This window comes from Anoplopoma fimbria, chromosome 11, assembly GCF_027596085.1.
Source record: "Anoplopoma fimbria isolate UVic2021 breed Golden Eagle Sablefish chromosome 11, Afim_UVic_2022, whole genome shotgun sequence".
Lineage (NCBI taxonomy): Eukaryota > Metazoa > Chordata > Actinopteri > Perciformes > Anoplopomatidae > Anoplopoma > Anoplopoma fimbria.
This window is the reverse complement of record NC_072459.1, coordinates 6,641,639-6,669,486: the sequence shown is the minus strand read 5'-3', so window position 1 is coordinate 6,669,486 and position 27,848 is coordinate 6,641,639. Positions and strand designations below refer to the sequence as shown.

The 27,848-nt window shown below is 42.0% G+C and overlaps 1 protein-coding gene across 1 annotated transcript; it reads right to left on the bottom strand.

Moving 5' to 3' along the window:
* Positions 1-177: 177 nt before the first annotated feature.
* Positions 178-27,735, bottom strand: ppfia3 (PTPRF interacting protein alpha 3). The gene is made up of 32 exons (XM_054607252.1): positions 27,672-27,735; positions 27,356-27,531; positions 20,847-20,948; positions 20,413-20,652; positions 20,272-20,331; positions 19,317-19,445; positions 19,138-19,230; positions 18,509-18,561; positions 18,314-18,407; positions 17,918-18,052; positions 17,109-17,192; positions 16,736-16,867; positions 15,180-15,242; positions 15,010-15,089; positions 14,249-14,417; positions 13,584-13,777; positions 12,740-12,965; positions 12,571-12,650; positions 11,679-11,732; positions 11,440-11,594; positions 11,188-11,284; positions 11,020-11,101; positions 10,533-10,733; positions 9,655-9,720; positions 9,183-9,206; positions 7,993-8,168; positions 7,609-7,706; positions 5,231-5,406; positions 4,276-4,344; positions 3,994-4,156; positions 3,030-3,091; positions 178-2,772 (listed from the first exon to the last, which is right to left on the bottom strand). The coding sequence occupies exons 1-31, from the start codon at positions 27,733-27,735 to the stop codon at positions 3,039-3,041; spliced, it is 3,588 nt and encodes a 1,195-aa protein (XP_054463227.1). The 3' UTR covers positions 178-2,772; positions 3,030-3,038.
* Positions 27,736-27,848: the final 113 nt, after the last annotated feature.

The window sequence follows — 27,848 nt, the reverse complement described above, 5'->3', positions numbered from 1 at the left end:
GAGAACAGTACTCTAGTAAATGTACTTAGTTACACTCACCTCCACACAGGTGACATCCTGCAGAAGGGAAAGAATTAAACAAATCCAAGTGGAAAAGAAAATCAGAGAAAGTTTGTGATGATCAGCAGATCCACATGGATCGCTTTATTTTTTAGTTTTTTTCTTTTACATCACCATTTTCATCATCAATATTGTTTATTTTCCCAGATGATATTTTTCAATTTGTATTACTATCACTTTAATCATGGAAATCTGATAAATCATTGCACAATTTGTTTCTCAAAATGTACACATACAGTAGCGTATTTGAATGACCGTTTTCATATTTACTTTTTAAAACTAGTTCAAATGAAGCCAAGGAGGAACAGAACGTGTACATACATTTATCCAATACATACCTAAAGAAAAATAAATAGATATCGTAAAAAATAAGAAATACAACTGAAAAAAATACACACATTTTACAAATTGTTCCCCAGGCTCCCAACCCCCGTAGGTTTATCATACAGATATATATTATGTTTTTAAAGACACCTCATATCATCTTCACCACCAAAAAAAATGTATTTAGGTCATTGTCGTTTGTTTGACATGCATCGTAAACACAGAGGCTAAAGGTTTTGTTTCCTGGACTTCCTCCCTCACCCTCTCTCCCTGCCTCACTCTCTGGTCTCCCCCCCTCCTGACAGAGAGCTCTTGGTTTCTGTTATGGCTTGTGTGTGCAGTAAAATGACCGGCTTCCTGACTTTCTGATTATACAACACTTTGGTACCACTTTCTAATTAGACATACTTTACAATCCCCTACATGATCAACTATTTTAATCTTGTTTTACGTTGTATATACGTTATTTATAGGCCTGTAATAAGATACGGTATTATTAAAAGTTACATTTAGGTTGCAGGTTTGAGAAATGTCTTTTTAGTTAGCTCTATAATCAATTTATTAACATATATTAATTATTATATATACATTTTAAGGTGGAAAACGTCTTTAATAATGCTTAAACTGATCTAATGTCTCATTATTAATTCAGAAGACTTTTTACACGAAGTTCCTTATCTTGAGCTACCAAAGTCTGCAGTTATAAACCTTTGTAAGCTTTTTTCCAGAAGGTAATATATATGTTTGAGCTTTGGACACAAATCTAACACCATCTAAACTGATTTTGCACAACTTGGAACTTGGATCTTTATTTGCAGAGTTTTTTACTGATCTATAAGGTATTAATAGATGATTTAGTGTTGCCTTTTGCAGACTCCAATAAACAAAAGAAAAACGGAAAAGTTTCAATCATCAGAGGGCGAGATATCCGGGACGTTTTAGTCCCAAATATGAGTCAAGTTATTAAAAAAAAAAAAGCTGGATCATGCATTTCCCTGAATGCTACTCAGTTGTGTCTTTGTTAAATCTACTCCAGCACCACAGAAGACCTTATACAACTGTTTTTTACAGGCGGAATAGTTCTCCTCATGCCAAATAAACTGAAATTAATATGAAAAAATCTGCAGTGTTCCTTTAAAAGTTACTAATGCAGTGCCCGTTAGTTATAACGTTAGCAAGTCCAGCATGCAGAGGCCTGAAGCTCCGCCCCCGCTGCTTAACAGAGTTCGGTTGTTCACTTAAAGTTTATTAATATTGAATACGTCTTGTGTCCAAATTGCACCAAATTCAACCAAGCAGTCCATGGGTTTGCAGCAAATCAAACACCAAGTGTGATGTAACCCTGGAGATACGCAAAGGACATACAGACTAATAAACTTGTAAAGTACGCCTTTTCAGAAAGTGGTACCAACACAAACTTTATGGATTCCCTTCCATCACGAGCATAATGCCTCTGTGGCCTTCGCTCCACCCTTTCCCACCCTTTGATCTCCATAATGGGGTCCCTTCAAAGGAGATCGGCTTTCAAGGTGCCAATAGACAAAGAGCCTGAGGAGAGTAGCTCTGATGTGGTCGGACGTCTGAACTTGGACATGTTTTACTACACCACTCCGACCAATTGGGGACACTTGGACTCCCCCCCTGACGGGACCATAGAAGCCAACAATAGCGCCACAATGGCTGACACTGGACACCATGAGCAGACAGGAGAACACCGGTGTTGTTTAACCGCCATTAACTTCCATTTTCCCCCCAATTTTTTCACATCCTTCCAGTCATTTCCTCTTGTTTTTCTTAAATCCAAACTTTACGGTGAGGTGAACTTCTGCCCCCGGCTCTCATCAAAAACACCTGTTGTTGAGCAGAAGTTATAAGGCGACACGTTTAGTTGTTCTTTTTTCAAACTGTAAGAGAATAAATGGCAGCGAGTAGTGGTTTCCTCTGAAGGGAGGAAAATGAGCCCTGATATTGCCAACTCCGCTGACTGTGTGCAGACTCCGACAGGAATGAAGAGAGAAGGGGGGGGATCTGCGAGACAAACCGAACCAACACCGGTGTTGTCCCTCATTAAACCCAACAGTCACGCCGAGAGAGAGAGAGAGAGAGAGAGAGAGAGAGAAGAGCAAAGACAGAAGGACAGGAAGAGAGAGAGACAGAGAGAGAAAACAGCTGATCCCATTCAACCTTCCCCGGTCTGGTCGGAAAATACATTCATACATTCTTCATGTCATTTTCCCCCTTTCATTCCTTTGCTTCTGTTATTGCAGAATGGTCAGACCGATAGATTTTTTATTTATTTTTTTAAAGTTAAATTGGTTATATTCATTGCTTCTTTCTCTGTGGATGAGCGAGCGGGTCCTCGAGTCCCAAATCCGGTCAGTCAGCACCCTGAGGAGAGAGAACAGCGTTAGTCCCACGTCACTGCGTCCGCGGCCTTAATTCAACTCTGACTAAATCCTCGCCGACCAAACCCACCACCACTTAAAGACCTTTAAAATCCCCCCGGGGCTCAAACCAATCCCCAACCTCAACAAACAAATACATAAAAACAACGAGGTTTAAAGAAATGTGTTGGGCACATGTGTCTCACCACACAAAAAAAAAAAAAACACTACGTGACAGTTTAATTAATTGGGTGTTCTCACCTCAGCCCCTCAACAGGAGTACGTCCTCACTGAGGCAGATTCACCCCGGGCACCAGAGCTGGCTGGAGACCGGTGGGGGAAACAGACACAGACGGGGTCATTATCGTAACGGGGATGCTTTAAACACGCACTGACCTTCCACAGGCATTCCTATTAAGAGGCGGAATGAGGGATAATCGTCTTCCTCTGTGCTTTGAAGCGTTTGTTCCTTGTTATTGCTTTGTTCCTTTGCTGGAAAGAGAGAAACTTCTCCGCAAAACTAATGGCACAGTAGCATGAAAACAGACCAACTGCTCTGTGCGTGTGAGGCTGGCGTTGAGTCTTATATAACATGGCTGAAAACAAATGTTTCTGTTCAAGGCTATTATTAGTATTAAAGCCAGACACAAGGGGAAAAAATGAGAGGAGGAAGATTTTTTATTTCATTTTGCATTTTGAGAATAAAGTCAAATTTTTGTAAAATTTTAGATGCCAATAGTTTGATTTATTTTCAAAAGGTCCACGTTTTGACTTTATTCTCAACATTTCTAATTTATTCTCGACAATTCGACTTTATTCTCAAAATTTCTACTTTATTCCCAACATTTTGAATATATTCTCGACATTTTTACTTTATTTTTAACATTTTGAATTTATTCTCAACATTTCGAATTTATTCTTAACATTTTGACAAAATTATAAAAAAACACCTTTCTCCCTTATTTTTTTCTGTTATGCCTGTTGTCCCTAATACTCCTCCATACATTTCAAATGAAGATGTTATTATGTGCAGAACACCTGATCAGCCTGTAACCTCTCCACAGCAGAACCCCTGACCTGTCATGCTCTTCACGTGAGTAATGCCATATAGAGTAACAGGTCTTCACACATCGTCTAAATTGAGATGCGCCTCGAGGTTTCAGAGGAGCCGAAACCAAATGTGAATATGAGAGCGTAGGTGTCAGAGGTCAAGGGTCGTACTCACCATCACTCTGAACCTTTCTCAGGGTAACGGAGGGCGTGGAGATGGCTGAGGCACGGAAGTTGGCAGGCAGGGTCTCGGCGGAGTCGGAGGTCACGCCCCGGAGGTCTTTCTCCCTAAACATCTTCCTCCAGGAGGGCGAGCGGGTGAACGTCTTCGCTCCGTCCTGCTGTAGAGACAGACAGAGTGTGTGAACAGAAAGACGGCCGCTCAGACAATCCATCACTTAAACAAATATGTATTTTTTTCTCCCATATTTATCAGGGCTTGATTTAGCGTGCTGACCTCATCGGGTCGTCTCTCGGTTCCCATGGAGATGAGGGAGTTGTACTCTTGCTCCAGGAGCTGTCTGGCCTGCAGGAGAGAGGTGACAGGGTCAGATGAGGCTATATATTCAGGCATGTTAAGCCTTTTGTTATAGACAGGAAATGATGGGAGAGAGAGAGAGATGAAACAAAGGACCACGGCCTGTTCCTTTTTAAGATTTTGGACACATATCATACAGATAAGATCAAAGGAAAATTAACATATGTATTCTTTAAGACAAAAAGCACCACTTATTATCTTTAGTTTCGTTAAAGGCCTGTCAAAAAACAATATTTCTTGCTGAAGTAAATAAAGGATCTAATCATAAATGTAAATTGTATTAAAAAATGCTTCTATTAAAGACGCTTTTTCAATAAAAAGACTTTGTTCTGCAAGGAAAAATTGACAAAGATATAAAAAAGTCCTCCACTTGTTTGACCTTCACTGAGATGGAAAGGTTTTTCTGTCTTTACTTTAAATCTCACACATGAACATATGAGCATGCTCTTATGACATCACAACTAGTTTTGAGGCCAATCTTTATCCAATATGCAACTTAGACTTACACAAGTGTGATGAGGTAATTTCACTGAACTTGGAGACATATTGTGTTAATTTGAAAAGAAATGTAGCTGCAAATGATAGAATTCTGGATTTTTCAATAAGGGAGAAGAAGTATATGTAATAATTTTAATATGTGGTAAACCTGGCGTCCAAATAGTTTAACAGTTAGGGTGAATACCACCACAGAGTTGATGATTTGATTCCTGCTTGGCACCTTTCTCCATGTTTCCTGTCCGCTCTCAAATATATTAAAAAAGAGAACGCCAAAAACTACTAATGTAAAAAACATGCTTTGAGGCAGTCGGTCTTTACATCCCCTTAAAACTGCTCTTCTCTCCGCTTTGGCACTAATTCCTCCTCATACAGTTACCTGTGTGTTCGGATTGGGGATCTGCAGCAGCAGCGCCAGGTCAGTGTAGTCAAAGGTGTCGTCTAAAGCCAGCTGAGCCCCGTGGACGCCGCTCTCGCGTAGGTTGTCGCCGTACTCCTTCAGGCCGATGGTCTGCACCCAGCACATCACACGCTCATTGGACCACACCATCACGTCTGAGAGGGGAGAAGGGAGGAAGGTGAAGAGAGAGAGAGAGGAGACATCCGTCTGCAAACAGCAAGCTGTCCGCTCAATGTTTTTAAAAGCGAGATCAGGTTTCTTAAATAATCTGCTCACTTCCTGAACTTCCAGCTGGATGAAACATGCAACGGTCCTCTGAGGGGGTTAATTAAGCTGTTCAGTGCTGATGAGCGATGAAGGAAAATAGTGAAATGTTGTTGCTTTACTGATTTATTCTCCGACAGGTCGAGCTTATCATCAGACAAACCCATTTCCTCACTTGGGAAATTCTTCAGTGAGGAAATCAGCCAAGATGAACTGACGGTAATATGTACAACATGTGTGTCCCGAGGCGCAGCGGTGGGAGAGCGAGATATTTTGGGGTTTTATTTAATGACCGAACCTGTTGACATTTATGTAATCGTTATCCAGCCAAATTGCACTAGAGAGCTGCAGTTTATAAGGGGAGCAATAACATAAGGGGTGGTCCAAACATCTTCCAGAAACGTGGACGACTGCGGAAATCAAAGGAAATGTTTGCTTTGTTTTTCATTATTTTGTTTTTTTGTTTTTTTTTCTGTCAGCTTTATTTCATATGTTAAAGATGATGTAAGAAAGTAAATTCGTATTTATGGTTTATTGAGTTTGCAGATGTATAATTGCTTAGTTTATGTCTCTTTTCTCGATTGTTAAAAGTTAAAAAAGTTAAGCAAATGGCACTTCAGCTGCCACTATAAATAACATCATGAAGATAACCTACAATCTGGTGACGTTAATAATTTCACTCTTCAAATTAAATCCTGTAAACAAGTGGATTGATTTATTGTCGGTAATCTACTTTATGCAGATGATGTGATCTTACTCGCAGAGCATGACAAAGATCTGCAGAAGACGCTTCATGTTGTGGTTGAACGCTGATGGAAGTGGAGACTAGAGGTCAACCAGAAGTGCAGTTACTTTGAATCTCGATTCAACATCTCTGTCATATACTGACCAATATATATATTTATATGGGTGTTATTTTGGATGAGTATCTGACTTTTAAGGAGTTCATTCAGCAGGTAGAGCACTGGGATCAGCGCTGAACTAAGTCAAAGACAGGATCTGGGATTTAGTACTAACACACAACTTTATCGGCCGTGTTTTATATTTTGCATCTGGCTTTTTAAAATCAGTGGGGATTTTCAACTCCACAACTGTAACTGAACTTAAAACTTGGATATGAGATGGCAACCTTAGGCATAAAAGTTGGATGATTCAAACAGAGTTGTGAACAGAAAGATCTTTAACTGCGACAACATTTTGCATTGACATCCGTGGATAAGTGATCTCTTGATTTAATTTTTACAGTATAATATTCATGATGTTTAGTGCAAATCACTCCTGATTTATAAGGAAGGACAGTGTGTTGATGTTTGGTATGTGAAGCAGAATTTAACATGCACGGTTACAGTCAGGTTATGTTTACAAGCATTAGCTCTAAAATAAGGCAGGTTAAAGGTCTCCCTGAAGACAATATGCTTGGTTTGTTATTTGATTTAGGGTCAGATTTAATGTTTTATTGTTAATTACCTGATGATTTAAGGGACACACTCTTTAGACATACCTTTAGTTACAGTTCTTTGAAAGGATGATTATAAAAAAAAGTTGAAGGGAGAATATTTTTTAGTTTTGCTTGGAGACAGTTTTTTTCAGTCAATTTTGAGATGTTGGTTTCTTTTAAGTCCATGTCTGAAGGGCACAATGAATAACTTCTCTTCTTACTCTTCTATACTCTACTACTTATTTCTCAAATATTTTTGTCTTATGTCTCTATTATTCTGAATATTGTATATAGTGTTCTCTACCTGTTTCTTGTATTTATACCTCATGTTTCCTTATAAACAGCTTTTAGAGTGGAAGACAAAGGAAGTAAATGTGCAGGGAAACTTGTTTTTAACTGAGAATAAAGACTTTAACTTTAACTGATACCAGACAAACAAATAAATAAAGTAAATACACACATTTTTTGTAATAATAATAAGGAAATTAAAAAGGTTGTTAATAGTAATAATTGTCTAAATTGGGTTTATAAAGTAGTCACTGAGGTATGCTTTGAAGGGACAATAGCACAGCTTGAATAGAGGACTTATCTGGGTGGATAGAAACATCTAACACCGTGAATAGAGGGATAATGGCCAAGACAAAAAAGAGCTCACCTTTGTTCTGGTGGACGCTGTCCTCTCTCCTCCTCTCCAGCTCCTTGCGGTCGTAGTTGAGACGCTTCAGGCACATGATGCCGTAATGCAAACTGACCCTGGGAGAAGATCAAAGAGCCAGAGGGTCGAAGCGGGTTAACTGAAGGCGTGTTTCCACTCCCACCTGCACCCTCAGAAAGCATTAACCCAATCCAACGCCTGTGACCCCTGGACTTTTTACTTTTTAAATAGAGAGCCTGGAGACAGAGACGGTGTCACAACAACAGGGAACTTTCCCTTTAACACCTTCATATTTCACCACAACAGACAAGAACGTGACTGAAAAGTTGACAAAATTGCGCAAGTTTATGTTGAGATTGAGGCCACGCAGATGCTGAGCTCTACCTGTGGAAGCTGTCCACCATTTTGAGCTGTCCTCTCAGCTCCTTCTTGGTCAGGTGGTCCAACATGCGGGCGTCCACCAGGGACTCCATGAAGTAGCTGCGGTACTGAGGCAGACCCAGACTGGGCAGCCAGTCGTTGCCCACCCACTCGTGATTCATGTCGCCGTAGGCCAGTATCTGGAGGGGGACAACCACAGGCCGTCAACGCTGACTCACGCTCGGCTTCACGTCTGGTGATAGTTCAGGTCAGGAGCTTGTGAGTCACTGCGGTTTAGTCTGACTAGAGACACAGCTACTGACAAATACGCTTCTTGTTGTGTTAAGGAGTGAATAGTGTAAAATAAATAACTTATAGATATCATCATGAAACTTGCCCTGTGGATTAATTACATTAGGACAATTATTTTTTGTATTACAAGTTTTCTAAAATGTTTCGTTTGAATATGCAAATAAGGAATTATCTTATTAAATATGTGCTAATTTGACTAATTTTCCAGAACAAAAATCTGAACATTGGATTAAGCCAGGTTCAAAATTCTTATAAATTTTTGTTGGCATTTCAGAGTCAAAGGTATTTTTCTCTTTTTTTGTTCACTCTATAAATCTAAACATACTGTCAGCCACTAAAAATTCTGGCCATGTTTTTAGTACTAAAATGTTGTATAAATCACACTATGAATGATTTACAACAACAAACCCCTCTGCACAAACCTTCAAAATATAGATAGCAATGAAACCGGAAAGTTTGCTTCATGTAAGTGCTACTAAAGTGGAGATTTCTGGCTTAGAATAAAAACTAATTTATATAAAACAGCCTTTAAAGATATGTATTGTAAAATGACATACATGTTGAATACATTACAGGTGAACAGGGGACATTTTTTTACTACTAGATATCAACATGAAACTTCCCCAGTTGATTACTTACATTAAGACAATTACTTTTGTATTACATGTTTTCTGAAATGGTATGTTTGAATATGCAAATGAGGCATTATCTGATTGTAAACATTTGGTGAATTTATGGGGAAATCACCAGACGTAAAGAGACAAAGTAGTTAAATAAACAACTAAATGTGTATTTTGAATTTCCACTAGTCTGAAAGAAGACGTGTTATGTAATCATAATTGACCAGTGCATGAAAAAAACAATGTTTTTGCTTTATTGTTGACTTTTCAGTTGATCCTTACCTGATCCCAGCTGAACTCTTTGAGCTCCTGCAGCAATGAGAGAAGAGAGAGCGAGAGACGGAGCCAGAGAGAGTGATGTGGAGGTGGCGAGAGGGAAAAGGGGAGCAGGGGTCAAGAGCAGGGAGGACGGATGGAGAGATGATGGAGGCGAAGCAGAGGGGGAAGGGGGAGCAGCAGCAGCAGCAGGAAATGAGGACAAAGAGGAAGGAATAGTGTGTTAGTGAACGGGTAATTAGTTGGAAGAAGATGCTCAACACTCTGTCCTGGGCCCACAAAGACAGAGATCATAAAGAGGCAGAAATTCAAAAAAGAGAAGAGAGAGAGACAGTGAGAGGAAGAGGAGGGAGGGGAGAGACTCGTCAACATGATTCAAACCAGACGAGACGCTTAAAATAATTAAAAACTAATAATGAAAGACATAAAAATACTTTTTTTTTAGACAGAGCTGGGGGCAGCAGGGGGGGGCACTTACCGGAGGCTTGGTAGCTGCGTTCAGGGTCTCCATCTCTGCGTGGGTCATCCACACGTTACTGGTCGACTGTGAATGAGAGAAATGTGAAGTGGTTGAGATTAAAACCACATACACTGACTCAACTTGCACAGCGGACTGCTTTCTAATCACCACGGTGATTCTGATGAACAGGTAGTTCAATATTCATTTTTCATCATTTCAACTTGTTTATATGATTCCTGCTGTAAATAAATACAAAGCCAAACAAAGGCAAACCAAAACTGTTCCAAACTCCCAAATCGACACTCGTTGACGGTCCTAAGTTATTTGTGGCTTCTTTGGAACATGAGCCATAAAACGCTGCAGCACAAACGCATGTGCGTGCAACAGTTTTACTACATTTTTCATCATCTGGTTCGTTTTTGTGGCTCTGTGAGAAGGCAACATTTAGGTAAAAAGCAGCTTTTGTTGCCAAGTGCCAAGGCAAAATAGGTGGAACTTTATCAGTGCAGTATAGAAAATATAGTATTTTTATTATGTTTGACATTTATCACATGCAGGTTTCTTTTCATGTCCTATATTCATTTTTACGGAATCTGCTTTTCATTTGACATCATTCATAAACTCTCAGTTATATACATATGTATTTTTATATTTCTGTATGCTATTATTAGTTTCTGCCGCAAATCTCCCAACAGGGATCATTAAGAAGTCATCTAATCTCAAAACTACAAACACCTGGTTCTACATGTTCCTCATTCTGCTAATATGAAAGTATATTATAATTAAAGTCTCTGCATCTGCATGTAGAATACTGTGGGATTTGTTTATGACATGAGAACATTTGCGGTTATAATTCCTCTTTTTTTTCTTGTCTTTGAATGAGTCTATGTTCTCACAGAGCGGGTGCTGGCCGGGGCGGAGGGGCTGGTGAGGGACACCATCTCCTGGATGGCCAGACGCAGTTTGAGGCGGTGAAGTGGGTTGCTGATGCCGATCTCCCTCTGGATCTCCGTGTCCGACAGGTTGGCCATGATGGCGCCGCTCTTCACGTTGGCGCGACAGGCAGCGACGTACCAGGCCGGCATTCCCACCCACAGCTGGAAGGAGGCGGACGACAGATTAAACACAAGGAGGACATATGAGAGAAAAAATGTTGTGTTATGGATCCAAACAGACCATTTTTATAGTTTGTAAACAATGATGTGGGACGTTAGTGTGCAGAAGTCAGTCCGTGTAAAGGCATTAACCACCAAAGAAGGCGAATGCTACTTAAACATATAGATTTTCCAGAACTAAACAAATATTGTTAAGGACGTCGGCTGTAAAAGTATATCTTATGTTCTTTAATTACTATCTCTTTAGGTTTCTTTGACGGCACAGTACCTCCAACCAGGATACAACAGTGGGTCCATCCCAGGATGCAAAGGGAAGTCCTTGGCGACATGCTTCCTCCAGTAGCTCGTGCCTGGTAAGAGAAGGAGGAAAAGTTACATAATTGGCACTGTTGAAGTTTGGGATCAGAAATATCATCTGACAACATAATTCACAAACTTCTTCTTGCTGCGGCGGTCTTTATCTGAACCCAGAGTCCCGGTCTTGCTTATCCCCATTGGGTCTCCAGAGGCCGAGTCTTCAGAGGGTGTAGACGCTGGAAGAGACAAAATGAGGTCAGAGGTCACAAGAATAAAAGATAATATAGAGATGAATACCTGGAATATCTGAGCCAGAGCAAAAATGTGTAGATGTAAATGCTGACAGTGTGGATAACTAGTATCCACTCAGTGTCATCCTCCATCTGATTACCAAGAGAAGCAGATCCGTCCCGCCCCGGTTGGCCCATCCGTCCTTTCTCCTTCTTCCCAAAAAGCCGCCCGATGGAGGACTTGATGCTTTTCTTCTTACTCAACTTGTGGAGAGAATCTTGGCTGCTGTTGGAGCTGCTGCCATCTGCAGAGAGACTGGGAGGGACAAAAAGAGAAATCAACGAGGGAGAATAAGAGGCAAATGAGGGTTAAACCGTTTTTTATGTTCGGCCGCTTTACCTGCGAAACTCCCGGGGGTCGTCGAGCATCGCCCCTGGATGGGTGAGGGTCATCCTGTCCAACCGCAGCGCACGAGGAGTGGAAGGAGGCGTGGAGTCGAGGAGAGCGAGGAGCGGTCATCATCTTTGCTGTTCTGCAGAGCGAAGAGTAAAAATATATTCTCAAAGTGTGAAGCTTGGATGGTAGCTTTTGCATCATTGAGAACCTGGATTGCTTGAAATTAAACTTTATTACTGCAAAGTAGAGCGACTTTTTCAGTCAAATCCAGGCTACAAACAAAACAAATCTCATTCCACCTAATAAAATGAGATCTAAAGACAAAAGAGGCATTTTTTTCCACCAACTTGCACAGAATTTTAGCCAAAAATTCAGCAATTATCACACGTTCTTTCACCAAAACGACGCCAACCAGCAGCAGAAACATAACGAGTTCTAATGACCTGCATACCTTTAGATTGTGAAACCTTTTGGGGATTTATCTCCTGCAGATTAGCAAATTGATGAATCATGTACACTCCCGTATAAGCATTTAAATTTATCTCCCATAACCTTACACTGCTATTACTCCTGTTACTGATACAGGATCCTTTTATTATTGTTTTTTTCCCACTATTTTTGTAATTATAACTCAATGTTACCATCACATTTTTGTTTTCGAACAGTTCCATTAGAGTATCGTCACTGGTTTCATCTTCCTGCTTCCTACGTTAAACCATTCTGTTCTGAACTCCCACATCAACGTTATCACTTTCACCATCACCTCCAACTGCATGTTTATTGCACCATCTTTTGTAATCCATCCGCCCGTTTCGGAAATGCTGGAACCAGCGTGTCAGGCACAAACCGTCATTCCATCCCACCAGTTTCTTGAATCAGTCTTGCCCAATCGAACCCGCTGCTCTTAAAGACCAAGTGAACTTGTTCGACCCCGTCTGCGTGAAATATTTGTGCTTTCTCTACATGACTCACTGTCTGGAGGAGATGTTTGCATAAACAGGGAGGTGGAACACAGAAGCGAGATAACGCCAAAGGTTAACGTGGGACGGGAAAAGAAGCGGTACCTGTCTGTCCGTCTCGCGGGCCGGGGAGTGAGGCAGGCGAGGGGTGGAGTGTCCAGAGCTGGGGGGGGAGGGGGAGGCCAGGGTGGAGGATGTGATGGAGGAGGGGATGAAGCCCCGTCCTGTGCCGTCTCTCCCCAGGGAGGACGGAGGGTCCAGAGCCACGCTGACCCGGCTCTCGATCTCCTCGGCCCGCAACTCTGTGTTCTCCTTCTCCTCCTGGATCAGTCTGGGTTTGGAAGGTGACGGTAAGAAAACGAGGAAAGGACTGAAACATTTGGACGATACGATAAAGGTAACATAATGTACAGACTTTTAGTAAAAAAGAGTATTCTTAATTTCTTCAGATTCTCATTTCTGTGCAATAAATAAGAAATTACAGCGAGCAACCAGTTAGCTTAGCTTAGCATAAAGACTGGAAACAGGGGGAAACAGCTAGCCTGGCCACTATTCGACCTTTATAAGCAAAAATAATAATAATAAAGAAAAAATATATATACATATATATTTATTTTTAATGCCTATCATCAACTCAGATTCTCCGCAAAATCACATGACATTTTCAGATGCAGGTTCACAAGAAACTCCTTCAGAGCCGAAGTCGATACAAGATGAAAGTTCCTCATAGTAGCTTTATATACATTTTTCGGTTAAAACTTTTGTACTTTTACTTTAATAAAGGTTTGAATGCAGGGCTAGTATTTTTCTTATAATGTGGTATTGGTACTAGTACCTAAGTAAAAGGTCGGGGTACTTCTTCCACAATTGCAGTTTTCCCCTCAGACAGTGTCAGAAATGTGCTTGAGGCTGTAGAATGTGGTGAATATGTAGAGATGCGCGTCCTTACTTGATCTCCTTGTTGATGGCCTCCAGCTGTTTCTGCAGCATGATGGCCAGGGTCTGCACGTCCGTCTGTCCACTGGGGGAAAGCAGCTCGGAGCCAAACCGAGGCTCCCCGTCGTCCTCGTCGTCGGAGCAGCCCACGTCCAAGCCCGGCTCGAACCCGGTCCCCAGCAGAGCCCCGGTCTCCCAGTCTGGGTACTGTACACAGAGAGTAGTACTGTGGTTCTTCCATGAAAAAAACAAAATGTTGCATTATGATATGTTCTTTTTTTTTTTTAGAAGAAGAAAGTCAGAGAAGATCAGGATTAAAGTAATATCAACCTGCAAGTGACAGACGGAGGAAAAAAATCCAAAAAACTAGAAGTCATTTTGATTTTAGAGTTTATTAATCAACTCCTTTTTTCAAGTTGAAAGAACAACACAACTGATTTCATTGCAAAAAAGATTGAGGGGATAATTGGTAGTTAACGACTATCCAGAGAAAAAAAAAAAAAATCCCACTTCCTGATGTTAAGGTATAAAATATTGTTCCATATTTTATCAATGTTTGTTGTTGCACAGAAAAGTAAATGATGCTTCTAAGAGGCATAAAGTGCAAAAAGATGCACATGATGAATCTTTTTTATTTTTTCTATGGTGGGTCGTAGAGTTGTTACAACAGATTCTCACCTTGGTAGCGTCCTCTCTGGCGGAGCTCCAACGGGCCCGGTGACTTCGCCTGACCACGCCCCCGGCGGAGGCGTTGCCGAATGGATCCAGGTGAGTGGTCGAGCCCGTTGGGAGCGAGCCGCTCCCATGGGAATACCTCAGCTCCAGAGCGCTTCCTGGAAGAGAGCGACTGCAGAAACAGAGGCAGAAAGATGATACAAGATAAGATGGAATGGTAATTATCACTGCAGGGTGAATGAGATAGTGGCAGCAACTACAAAAAGACGGTACAACACAGAAAAAACACAACACAGCTAACTAAAATATGTACAGAAGAATGTAAAAAAAACAACAAACTGAAGAGTAAATAAGTAAAAAAAAAAATCTAAAAAACATATACATTATAGAAACTCCGATAAAAAAACAATAGAAAAAAAATGAAAGAAGTGTTTTACTTCATATATTGTATAAAAGTGCATCATATTCCCATTAACAGGTTCACAGAAGGCTGTAAGTGTCAAGACCTGCAGATGAGAAAGTGCTAATTGAATCATGTATGTGTGTTTGGGCACCGTGTCAAAGAGAGTGGGTGTGTGTGTGGTTGCCACATATCAACACTGTTTCATATCGGGAGTGCTGACAGTGTTAAACGCCTCCAACGTGGAGTGATTTATCTACGAGACAAGAGACACACAACACTGGCGTCTTTACAGTCAGACTCCTCTGGAGACTCTGAATAATGTTTGGAGCTTCACTCTCTCGGGGTCGAAATAGCGACAAACCTGGAGTAGGAGCCCCCGGGCCTCGCTCTCAGCTGATCCAACTCCAGCTGAATCCGCTCCAGCTCCGCGATCAGCTGGTCCTGAGGGGGCAAAAGAGGCAGAGTTGGTCAAAAAAATAAAAAAGGAAGATATGTCAACTGGGTTTAACTGAGAGTGAAGCTTAGAGGCACCTTGTTTGCCAGGAGGTCATCCTGGAGTTTCTTCATGTTGGATAGTTCCTCAGACAGGGCATTCTGGAGGAAGAATGAGAAGCTTTAATACTGTCAAATAAAAATCTGTATATTCTTAATGAGAAACTGGACAGGTAATTGAACTGGTCTTTTTTGAACTGTGTTATTTGAAACAACACAGTTGTGAGGGGAAACACCCACAAATCCTGTAAGAGGACATCACCAAATCAAACACAGCACAGTAATGTTGAATAATCCAGACAGTTTTCAGATTTTTACTCAGATTGTTTGAAGCCATTTTCACCCAGATTTTATGTTCCTGTGAAAAAGAACACTGACTGCTACAAAAATGCCTCCAGTGAATAAAAACAGATAAAACAGGTGGGAAATGTTAATAAAAGGCTGAGAATGCACTAAAGCAAGTAGGTTGAAAAGATAGAAGACAGTGAAGAGTTTGCGCTCCAAATACTTTTTTTCCAAATAGGAATTTCACCTAGATTTAAACTCATCATTCAGTTCCTTTACTTAGTAATAGTAGCAGCATGACACTGTAAAAATACTCAGTTACAGTTAAAAGTTCTGCAAAGTTTAAGTTAGTAAGTATCATTAACAAAATGTGCTGAAAGTATCAAATGTAAAATGCATAATAATAAATGTTATTATTATTATTGTAGTAATAATGAATATGTAAAATTGTACATTTGGTTGCGGTGGGGGTTTAATCAGTATCAATGCATTTTATTTTATAACGAGATTACATGTATTGTATGTAAATTAAGAGAAGTAATAAGTAAAGTATATCCTCTGGAACGTAACTGAGTAGAAGTCTAAAGTAGTCTTTCCCAGGTTTTCTTGCCGTGAGACAGTAAACAGTATATGTTTACAACTGCACCAGAATCCATCTAAAAAACTGTAACTTTACTTTGCATAACACGATGTTGCTGGTCTACCACTGCCTCAATCGGTACGTTTTTTTGTGTTATTGTGTGACTTTGGTGAATCTAAACTTATCAATGAAGACCAGCCATCTCTGTGTTCTGTGAAATTATTGTTTGTCTGGTTGCTTTGGCGAGAGCAGAGATGAATACAACGGCTTAAGTTGCCCGCTGGAAAGGGCTGTCTGAAGGCAAGAAAAAGCAGTTGAAATATTCAAAATAACCCGTACACTTACTTGATTTTGATTTTTTTTAGGTGTCTAACATACGTCCAAGTACATTGCTTTGCTACCATGCTAGCACTCTTGTTTGTTTCTAATACACTCAAATCTTAATTTAAGTTACTTCCCACCACTGTTCTGGATGAAGGACTGTTTTACAGCAGCCCACTTCTCATAAAAAAGGGGTCAAATTTCATGTTTGTACCTGTATGTTTATGACCATTGAAATAAAGTTTTTTAAAGTTTTAACTGGGCACTTCCTGGAGGGCAGAGGGGACCGTTTATTTGGGGAAAGGGGTCCATCTTTAGGGTCTTGATTTGGGGGATTGAGACATTTTCTGTTGCTTTTTATACGAGGCTCAGATGAAAATGTAGAAATGCTTCAGTCTGAGCGGGTCACCTTTTCCTCCAGAGCCGCCATCCTCTCCTTCAGATGCAGCTGCAGCCTCTCGTTGGACTCAGACAGCAGCTTGTCCACCGTGTCGGAGAGGCGCTTGTTGTGTTCATCGTTCATCCTCTCCCTCTGCCTCGCCTGAGGGGGGGGGAGAGTGAGGGTGAGGGGAGGAGGAGGGTGAGTTAATAACAAGCATTCTGCTTGACTGAGAGCGACAGACAGAGATTTCTATCTGAATGTGCGGGACCAAATAGACGGTTTAGAAAATTAGTGTGCCTTTGTAAAGGCTGACAAAAGGAACGGCACGAAAAAAAGGGGGAGGATGAAAACGGAGGGAGAGAAAAAGAGAGAGAGATGGAAAAAGCGAAGCATGACTCACCCTCTGTAGCTCCTGGTTCTTCTCCTCCAGTTGCGCCTCCATCTGTCGCAGTCGCTCCTCAAAGTTACCATGACGCTCCTCCGCCTGAATGATTGGAGGGGATGGGGGGGGGAGGGGGGGGGAGGAAGTAACACAAATTAACACAAAAGGAAACAGCTTGTTGACCGAGTCTAGCAATTAGTTACATGCCTGTACAGATCACAGCGACGCGGGGAAACTTTGCTTGTGTCTTTCGGGGCATTCATCTCACACCTGCCAAGGAAGCCGCCTCCTGCCCCGACACGCAGCAGGTAAGTGTAGCCAATTTGAGTGGTTTGGCTACCTGGAGGAGAGTCTCTCTTTTTTTGGCATGAGTGCACATTGTGTTTACAGGAATGCTCAGTACGAGCAATCAAACAGGTCGCTCGTGAATAACCCGATGCCGCGTACAGTTCTTGACGTGTCGAGGCGCCAAGGGATCCACATAGCTGAGCGGACTCGGTGCCCTGAGCCGGCTTTCGTCTCCTGATCGTTTACTTGTGAATTACTGGAACCGCTCGATGAAAAATATTTGCTATTCACCCGTCATTGGACATCTCATGTTCTGCTGCACTGGTGCATGAACACACACACACACACACACATATATATATATACCAGCCTGCATGCCCACACATGCCCACACACACTTGTGCACATATGCATGCACATATTGCTGCTGTCAGTATAAATATCACCATTTTTTAATCTTATTATATGTGACTGGCAGATAATAAAATGATGCGTGGTTGCATTCACACACGCACACACGCACACACACACACACACACCTTGTTGAGTGCCGCCACTCTCTGGGCGAGCTGGGCCTCGATCTCGGGCAGCGTCTCAGCCCTCTGCAGAGTCTGCTGCAGCTTCTGCTTGGCGTCATCCAGACGTTCCTGGAGCTGCCGGTTCTTCTCCTCACTCTGCAAAAAAAAAAAAAAAAAAAAAAAAAAAGAACACGATGAGAGAGAAATGAGGGACTGGAGGTGAAATGAGGGTCGGGAGATTGCCGAAGGGCAGCATACGTGATTAAAGCCACCGGGGAAGGGAAGAACAAAAAAAGAAAAAAGAAAAGAAAAGACATTGATGGCTCGCTCTGTGTGCCAACGTGAAACGTGGGCAGGCTGCCAATCAACAGCAGAGACATGGACACAGACGGGGATGAGAGACACTTTCAACCGCACCTGTCTGTAAAGAGAATCTTTGCTGGCCAACTCGTTCTCCAACTTGTCTTTTGTGTCGTGGAGAGACGTCGCCTCCCTCTGGGCGCTCAGGTACCTGCAGACCAGAACAAAGCGGCACACAGACGGAGCAGAAGTGAGCGCCGGATCAGTTTTATCTTCTTTTCTTTTCTTTTTGAAATGAAGAGAAACACAAACCTGCGCTCTAACGTGGTGATTCTCTCTTCCATGTCTTCCCTTTGACAGAGAGCCTGGGAGAAATAAAGTGTGGAAACGTAACATAAGTAGAGATTTTGATGCAGAAACAGAAAGCAAAGAGGAGCACACAGAGAAAGTGAGATAGGGAGAAATGTCAGGTTAACAAGTAGGTGATCAAAGGGAATTCACTGGGCTGGAGCTGCTATTAGCTGAAGAATGATAATGACTAGTTAATAGTTGTTGACAGCTTTCAGAGGCCCCCACTTATGCAGTTACACAAGTCAAAGAGAGACAAAAGGGGGGAGAGCAAGGGGGGGGACAGTGGAAGGATAAAAGAGCAGCGAGAGAGGATAAGCAGTTCTACGTGGAGAAAAAAAATGATTTGCCGACTCGACCACCTCTCGTCCGAAAAAATGCCCTCACACCTTTCAGTGAGGCCACCAGCACACTGACTGATTTGATGGCACTGGTCGCCATGGATACGGGGGGAAGAGGCTCTGGTGCGTACAGTAACAGCCGCTGCTGCCAAGGAGGCGAAATGGCTTTGTTGCCATAGCAAACGGTTACATATTTCTGTTGAGGTTGAGAGAAAGAGGATCTTTTTTGTGCCACTGTGAACAGAGTCTCACCTCCTTCACATCCCTCTGTAGTTTCTGGTTGGCCTCCTCCGATCGGGCCAGCTCCCTCCTGGCGGACGTCAGCTGCTCCTCGATCTCCCCGACCTGGAAGGGGAAGTGAGAGTGTTTGTATCTCAGTTTGATTTTTTGTGAAAAGCATCAGACGGTGAGAGTGCGTCCGATCGGAGTACCTGTCTGCACATGAGGGCCAGTCTCTCTTTCAGCTGACCCAGCTCGGACCTCTGACGCTCGATCTCGCCCTCACGCTGCCTGTCGATGTCGGCGTCATCCAAGATGGATGAAGGTCCGTTGGGGAGCCGCTGAACGAAGAGAAAATATTTTATTTTTAATTAATGATGCAAAAGGGAACCCATAAATCGCAAACAGTGACCGTGATATCTTTGTATGCTGGGTGCTGGCTGTTTTGGATTTTCTAAATAAATGTTTTAGCTAAAGTACTTTGTTTCACAAGAAGGAAATTCAAGGTTCTTCCACCATAAAAGTTAAAGATGAAGATAAAAGATAAAGTTGATTGTTATCTGATTAACTTCAGGCATTCAGTACCTGAAACATCAGGTACCTTAATGAAAAAATATGAACCAAACTGGAGGGACGGTAAACTTCTCAGCGACCAGAAAAAATAAAGTAATAAGTAACCTACTCTGATGGATTGCTGGAGAATAAAAGTTATTACATCTCTTAGTCAATCCAAGATGGCGCCTACCCTCCTCCTCTCTGACTGAGCTGAGTGCTGCTGGCTGGAAGCCATATTGCAACAATACTGATCAAAGATCAAACTGTAGACTGAAGGCAGTCTCTTCTGGCAGTCAGTGGCTCCTGATCAGCTTGTGAAACACTTTATCCTAGAATCTCAATTCAGAAAACGACAGACCTGCTGCTGTGACTGTAGACTCTCATGTCTCATGCTAGACGGTTGAGAAGTTCACCTTTCCACTGGTCAGTTTGTTCATTGAGGTTTCTGCTGTCACTCTGATAGCAGGTCCATCATGGATGTCAAATCAGAAATAGATTTCTAATTCTGATACATCAGCTGGAGTCAGTATCCTCATCTCTACAGCAGAACTGTGATCGTTTGATCCACAAGGTGACTACAATTTTTCTGAGATTGTATTAGAAATGCTTCACCTCTTTGCCGTTGTCCAGTCCTTGCTGCCGTCGCTTGATCTGTTCCCGTAAAGACACGACCTGAAACAACACGGAGGGGAATGGTCAGGAGAGACTCCATCACCGACGTACTGAAACCTGGTAGAAACAACGTGGACTCACCTCTTGAGAGGACGACTGCAGCTCCTCCTCCAGCGACGCCACTCGCTCCAGCGCCACCCGCAGTCTCTCCCTCACCTTCTCGTCCAGAGCTTTGTGGTGCTCGAACAGGGACTTGAGCGCTTTCAGGACCTCCACCTCGCTGGAGACGCCGGCCGGAGACTGGGCCTGCCTCTTCACCACGGTCATCCTCAGGCTGCGCTCGTGGCGGGACACCAGGCACTCCAGATGTTCGAGCAGCAGCTGGACACACATGTGGTTCGCATACAATGAAACCTCTTATCGATAATAAACAGTCTGCAGATGATTAGAGTTCACGTTTCACTGGGAATTCTTTCAGAGCAAATACAAAACGTGTGCCAAAGGAATCAGATCCAGAACTTTAATTACCTAAAATAAACAAAGGAGACAATGTTAAACAGACGTAAAATACTGACTCGTGTGTTGTTCCTCTCCGCCTTCAGCTCCGCTATCTCCTCCTCTCTCTCCAGCAGCTGTTCCCGGCAGAGGTTCAGCTCTTTGGTCAGCACTGCAAACTCCTGCAGGGTCACAAGAGGGAGCCGTTAGTGACTCCATGCTGCTGCTGCATGCGGTCATGATCACACACACACACACACACACACACACACACACACACACACACACACACACACACACACACACACACACACACACACACACACACTGACATACATTTTATTTAGTTATGAAGCGCTGCACTTTCACACTTCCCCCGCAAAACCAGCCCCGGCTGCTTCAACTTGGATTGGCGACTTCCTTCATTTCCCAGATTGCCCCTCAGAGAGCGGGCATCCACTGGGTTTAGCTGGCTGTTTTTTTACAGTGAGAAGCTAGCAGAGGGGGAGTGAAGGTTTCCAGGTCTGATTGGCTGCGTTTGCATTGAATGTGCACCGTCAACAAAACGTTTTTATTTCCTCTGTTGCTTCCTTAATGGATTCCCCCCCCACGTCTGATTGATAAACGTTGAGTCAGAAGGTGAAACCAACAAATAAAGATCTCAGTGTGAGGTCGCCTCTTCTAACTTTAGCCACTTATTCCAAAGAAGAATAATTAACAAACGCTATTAAACATAAGAACGGACAAAAAAAAGGTGCTGACTGTGACGTTTACTGCCAATAATAATTTTTCCCACACAGCACGATAAACTACAGAATCACAGTCTTCCAATGCATTTAAACAAATATGCACAGACATGCAGCTCCGTTTTTGAATAATCCTCATAACAGCGACCACAGGGAGTCCTAAAGCAGCCTGCGATGTATAAAATCTAACAGCTAGGTTTATTGCACGTGTTGCACCTGAAATTGCTTTAATTGCTCAATAACAACGACTGGCTGTGCGTTTGCCCGCCATTAAAACCAAAAAAAACGCCTGGAGGTTAAACAAGCATGAGAGGAGCTGGAACGGAGCCAGCGCAGCGTAATGTCTTAGATTTCCAGATGACAGCAGTTGAGTTGAATTGTTGTGATTTTGTGTAATTTAATCCAATTATGTATAATGTGAGGTTAGCTACATGATGGTTATGATAACAAATATGTCGCCTTAAGTCAAACTAGATGGTGTCCATGGCAACAAATCAACACAGAGAGTAGGAGTGACATCATGAAGTGAACGTCCAACTCTCAGCACAGATGATGTCCGCTTCCACTCAACACACACGATGAACCGCGAGCACTCGTCCATGAACTGATCGTCCTCTCTGCTCGGGTGTGATGGCGGCGTGATGCATGCATGACACACACACACACACACGAAACACACACATACACAGACACATATATACACACACACAGACGGACATCCTCCAACCATGTGTGCTCCGGACCAATCATGTGTGTTTCCAAACGAGACATTAAAGGGCACCGATGCAAACGCAACAGTGTGGTAGTCAAGACGACATAAACCAAGACCACGACCAAGACCAAGACCAAGACCAAGACCAAGACCAAGACCAAGACCAAGACCAAGACCTAGACCCAGACCACAACCACCACCACCACCACCACCACCACCACCACCAAAACCACCACAACCAAAACCACGACCAAAACCAAGAACAAGACCAGTGCGACTCCACATTCCCACAGAAAACACGTTAAGATTCCTAATTATTCCCCTATATTTTTCATTTTAAACACAAAAAAAGAACAAATCAGGAAATCATCAGACACATATGGTCAAATTAAACAACAAAGATACTCTTGTAATGTTGTCCCAGCATTAATGTATCCTTGAGAAAGACAAAAAATATATAATAATAATAGTATAATAAATAAAACTCACATCTTTTATTGTCATTTATTTGTATATGTGGTTTTATGGGCAATATGACCAAAATCTTTAATTGCAATACAGGTAATTTCATAACTCCACGATATATTATATAACGTTATATATCAGGATGTTTTCTGATTGTTCAATAAATAAATAGTCCATATGAAATAAAAACACCAGGAAGCCTTTTTTTTCTTTACTCTTTTGCGATTTAAATACCCGACAAATGAACAGTATAATCTCATTTAATGAAGAACTTTCACTCAAAATGAACAATATCAGTTTCAAGTGAAATTATAGAGATAAATAAATATTTTCCAGCTGTGCACCGACTATATTTACATGCATGCACACAAATACAGAGTCATCAAATCAATGTATCAGTTTGATTTAAGTGAGTTTGGAGAGAAAGAGAGCTAGTATGTGCTTGCTATTATCAATATAGACGACGTAAGTGTGTATCACGATATCTCAATATATGACTTTCATCACTATAGAAATCATATTGAATTATCGCCCTCACCTGACGTGTCCATATAACTGTAGCCACAATAAATGAATAAACCTCAGTGTTCCTCTGTTTTCTTTGAGCAATCACAGCGATGATGGACACAAATAAATCAAATGGGAACGAGACAAGACCGGGTAAACATGTGGTCGATTCGGAGACCGAGACCTTGAGAAGCTGGTCTTGACACCAGGCCTGATCTGGAGTCCCACAACAACACTGGCCGTGCGCTGCTGTTATCTTTGCACTGTGTGAAGTGATCAGTTTACCCTCACAGGCGCCTCACCTCACACCCTCTCCCAGACAAAACGCATTTAAAAAAAAGTACAGCATGTACAGTCTGCAACTAAGCCTCGAACGCTGGAGAAAGACGTGAAAGGAGGAAGCTCATTTGAAAACGATGGAAGGGAGGAGGATCAAGGAAAGGAAATAGCTGCGTGCAGATGGCTCGTTCTGGGCCCGAAGGAAATCCTAATTCTGGGATTAATTCATGTAGAAGACGGAGCGAGAAGCACCACCGGTACCAGACACTTTCTAGATTCCTCCTCTATCTCTGTTTTTTTTTCGGCCGCCGTCATTTTGGTCGGTGAAAATCATTGCACATCTTTTCATCCATGTCAATCATGATACACCACATCTAAAACAGACTCTAGAAGCCACCTTATTAGTATGCAGCAATATGCAAATGAGCTTGATTTGTTAGTCTCTGTGTGTTTCATATCACCAGGTTTTTCTCCCTCTCTCTCTCTCTCTTTCTGTGTGTGTCATGCTGTCGCTCTCTCCATCCCTCGCTCCTATTTTTCTCTCTTGGCAGCGTCGAACACACACAGACGAACTCACTGAACTCATCTACTGTAGAATGTAACGCAGCGCTCCATGTGCTCCTCCGTCTGTGTGTGTGTGTGTGTGTGTGTGTGTGTGTGTGTGTGTGTGTCTGTGTGTGTGTGTGTGTGTGTGTGTGTGTGTGTGTGTGTGTGTTTCTGCAGATGTGTGCACCATATTGATCACCTTATCGTTGCGGTAATAAGGCTCTTTGATGTCCAGTCGCTCCCTCTTCTACGTCAGTTATTTCATTTTGCATTTTTAGTTCAGGTGTAGTGACGGAGCTCTCGTATGTTGAATAACAGAATAATTAGCTCTCGATACATTTCTATCACAAAGCTATACATCCCCCCAAAAAACTATTACCACCTTTAAAAACTAACAACACAACTGCTCTGAAAAAAATATTCCAAAAGCTGCATCTCCATCCTCAATTTGTGCTACATAACCCAAAATTGCATCCATATATTGATGAACCCTTCCAATCATTAATATCTTATTGCAAAATTACACATAGTTTGTTTGTGCTTCACAAAACATTGTCATTTCCAGCAACCTGGTTGGTAAATACAGTCACAGATATTTTCTTATGATGCAACAGATGTAATATATTTTGAATCCAGTTGGTTAGAAGAACCTTTGGTTAGAAGAACCTTTTCTCAGATGAACTGTTTTGTCAAAAGAGGCACAAACTGGAGACAACTGGGTTTAAAGCAGCTTTTCTGAATATGCGTTGCTTGCAACTTTAAAAAAACATGTACTGAACTCGTTGCCATGGTTACTGATTTATCATCCAGCATCGTTGAGTAAAGGATTTTTACTACAATTAAGTAAAGTTTTGATGTATTGGTGCATGCGGGTTTTTTTTGCATTTTCGGAGAGACATCACACAGGAAGCTGTTTAAGAACAAAATTCCTCTTATTTTCGTTATTTTGTAAGTAGCCATTGAATTCTGGGATTCACAGATGTTTTCTTTTATTGTTGCTCTTCTTTTAGGTGAGAGAACATTTCAGTCTAATTAATAAAAAAACAAAACATCTTGTTTTCACACTCCACAAATAGTTTATCCAACACAAGGAAACAAATATTTAAATCGGAGGAACATAACCAAAAGCATGAATATCATATAATCAAACTTAGATTATTATATGATTTAGAGTTATTATAATGTTATGTAATGATTGGATTATTAACTGTTGGTCCATTGATGCCATCAAGACTATAAAAACTCTTGGATGATTAAGTGTCTTCAGCTTCTGAAAGCTTTACTGCTCTAAGATGCTTTTTGATTTGATGTTTACTTTGTTTAGGTTTATCTAACTGAACCTCCATTTCACTTATAGCTCCTCTTCTTCTCACAGCCTTTTTTTGGTGCCATCTCGCCAGTTCTTATATAGTGTAAAGGTGGCGTTACCTAATAATGAACAAGCAGCCACACACAATAAATTAAGATCAAGTGGGATTTATCTAAGTAAGACCAGATTTGGTTGAAAACAATTGGTGCATCTGAACAAAATCTTATTTTTTCTCATAACAGAAAATGTATGAGAAAGTTGCCGCATAAGGTTGATATGTTTTGTGCAACTTTGAAGAACAAATCTTCAGTTCAACATGATCTCATTAAAAAAACATATTATAGTTGTATCTCCGCAGTGTTTTACCCTGACGACTTATTTTCGGCGTCACATTCGTAGCTTCATCTAAAGAGCTTTAAACGGGAGAAAGACAAAAGGTGATTTAGCAGTCGGAGGTTCGATGAGCTCCATCCGTGTTGCTGTACTTTAAATTCCTCAGCAGAAGAAGAAGGGAGTCAGACTCCACCTGGACCGGCTACAACATTAAACCCTGCTAACAGGTTAACGCATCAATAATTCATCGCTGTGAAAGGAAGCATCTTCACCACCAGCACTTTTGATACAGAGAAAGATTCTACTGATGAGACTTGTTTACTTTGACTGAGGTCGGATACTGAATGCAGGATTTCAGTTTTGAGATGAGGATCTTTTTGTTTTTTTATAACATTTTGGATTTGAGTAATTTATTTTAGTACTTTTTCCAACTCTGCTGCTCACAAGGATAAATCTTGAAGTTAATCTTGTACTCTGGGGTTTTAATACGGCATGTGTTTAGATGTTAATCTAAAATAACTTAAGACAAAGAAACTATCTTTTAGGACAACGGGAATATGATGAAAATATGATCACTGTATTTGCAGTAATGCGCAAATGAAGTCCAGTAAGACATATACAATATGTTATATATCCTGTTAATGGGGACTACTTTTCTAGTAGTTTTGTGTTTTTAAGGTTGAACATTTTGAGCTGAGCATAAGTGTCTTTCCCTGTTTTACAACTGACTTGAGATAACATGGTCAACTTCAATAAGCTTTGCTTTTTAGTGACTTTTAATTGTATTTAAATGTCCTTTAGTAGTGCGTTTCTTTTGCACTCTGTCTCTGTGGTCTCTATGGTTTACATAAAGCCCTTTGAATTGCCTTGTTGCATAAACATGCTGTATAAATAAACCTGCCTAAACTTGTGTCCTGACATGCAGCCTGAGACTGAAATCACATCCTGAACTTTAAGCCACAGAAGAACCTGAAGTTAATGGAGCAGTTCACCTTAAATACACACCAGGACTGTGAGTCAATGCTGCACAGAGGAACCACAAAACAAACAGAGAATTCTTACCAAGACTTCCCTCTCTAACTTCACCCAAACTATCAAAGCTAATAACCTTTTTCCTGCTCTACTGAGAGATTAAAATATACGTTTTGTGGATATACAAATAAAATACATGTCCATAAATTCACCCAATTGTCTCTTTCAATTCCCTCAACGGTGACATATGCATCCTTGCATGCTACTGTAGGATGTGCACGTTTCTGTCCGCAGCATGTTGCGTAACAAATGATATGTGAGATATAATAATGTCAAATGTTGCACTTCTGAACCCACCATGTGTTGCATTTGAATACAAAGTCTAAAAGGGACCTTTTACTCCGACTGGAGCTTCATTTTGAGGTGAACTGGTTCCTTCAGTTAAACATGCAGAGTAGACAGTTAATGCACTCACATTTTGGATAATTTGATATGATTAAACTCATTTCAAAACAGCTGCACGGATGAAACTTTCCTTCAGTCTGACCTTCACAAAGTATGATAATATTAATAAAAGCCTCTCACAGTGAAGGAGCTGAGACGTGTGTGCGTGTGTGTGTGTGTGTGTGTGTGTGTGTGTGTGTGTGTGTTTCATCCACTGACATCACCATGTGACATAGAAGCTGTGTGACGGGTGTGCGAGCGGCTCGGGGATCGTACCTGCGGCAGGGCGATGGACAGCTGCCTCTGGAGCGACTCCTTCTCGTGGCCCAGGTCTCTCAGTCTCAGGTGTGCCGTCCCCAGGCTGTCCTGGGTCTCCCTCAGGCTCTCCAGCAGCCGCTCCCTCTCCGTCAGCATGTTCACCATCAGGGACTCCAGGTTGCCCGTGCTGCCCCCTCATCGCTGCCACCACCGCTACCAACGCTCCCAATACTACCGCGGGAATCCCTGCTGCCGTAGGCCCCGATGCCTCCGATCCCTCCTCCTCCTCCTCCACCCATCCCTCCTCCTCCGCTCCCTGCTGGGGAAGACGAGCCGCCTCCTCCTCCTCCTCCTCCGCGCCCGTCCTCCGAGATGGTGGGCATCACCTCGCACATCATCTTGAGGCCCGGATGTGTGAGAGGTGGGATCTGAGAGGAGGTCTAGGACACTTGACGGTGGCGTCTGGTGAACCACTGACTCGTCATCCAACGGCCAATTGTTACTTTGGGAG

Coding starts and splice junctions, on each gene's coding strand:
- ppfia3 (XM_054607252.1), bottom strand. CDS start 27,735: ATGATGTGCGAGGTGATGCCCACCATCTCGGAGGACGGGCGCGGAGGA. Junction 20,949..27,355: donor TGTCCATCGCCCTGCCGCAG/GTACGATCCCCG, acceptor GTGACCCTGCAG/GAGTTTGCAGTGCTGACCAA. Junction 9,721..10,532: donor CCCCGGCCAGCACCCGCTCT/GTGAGAACATAG, acceptor TCTCATTCACAG/TCGACCAGTAACGTGTGGAT.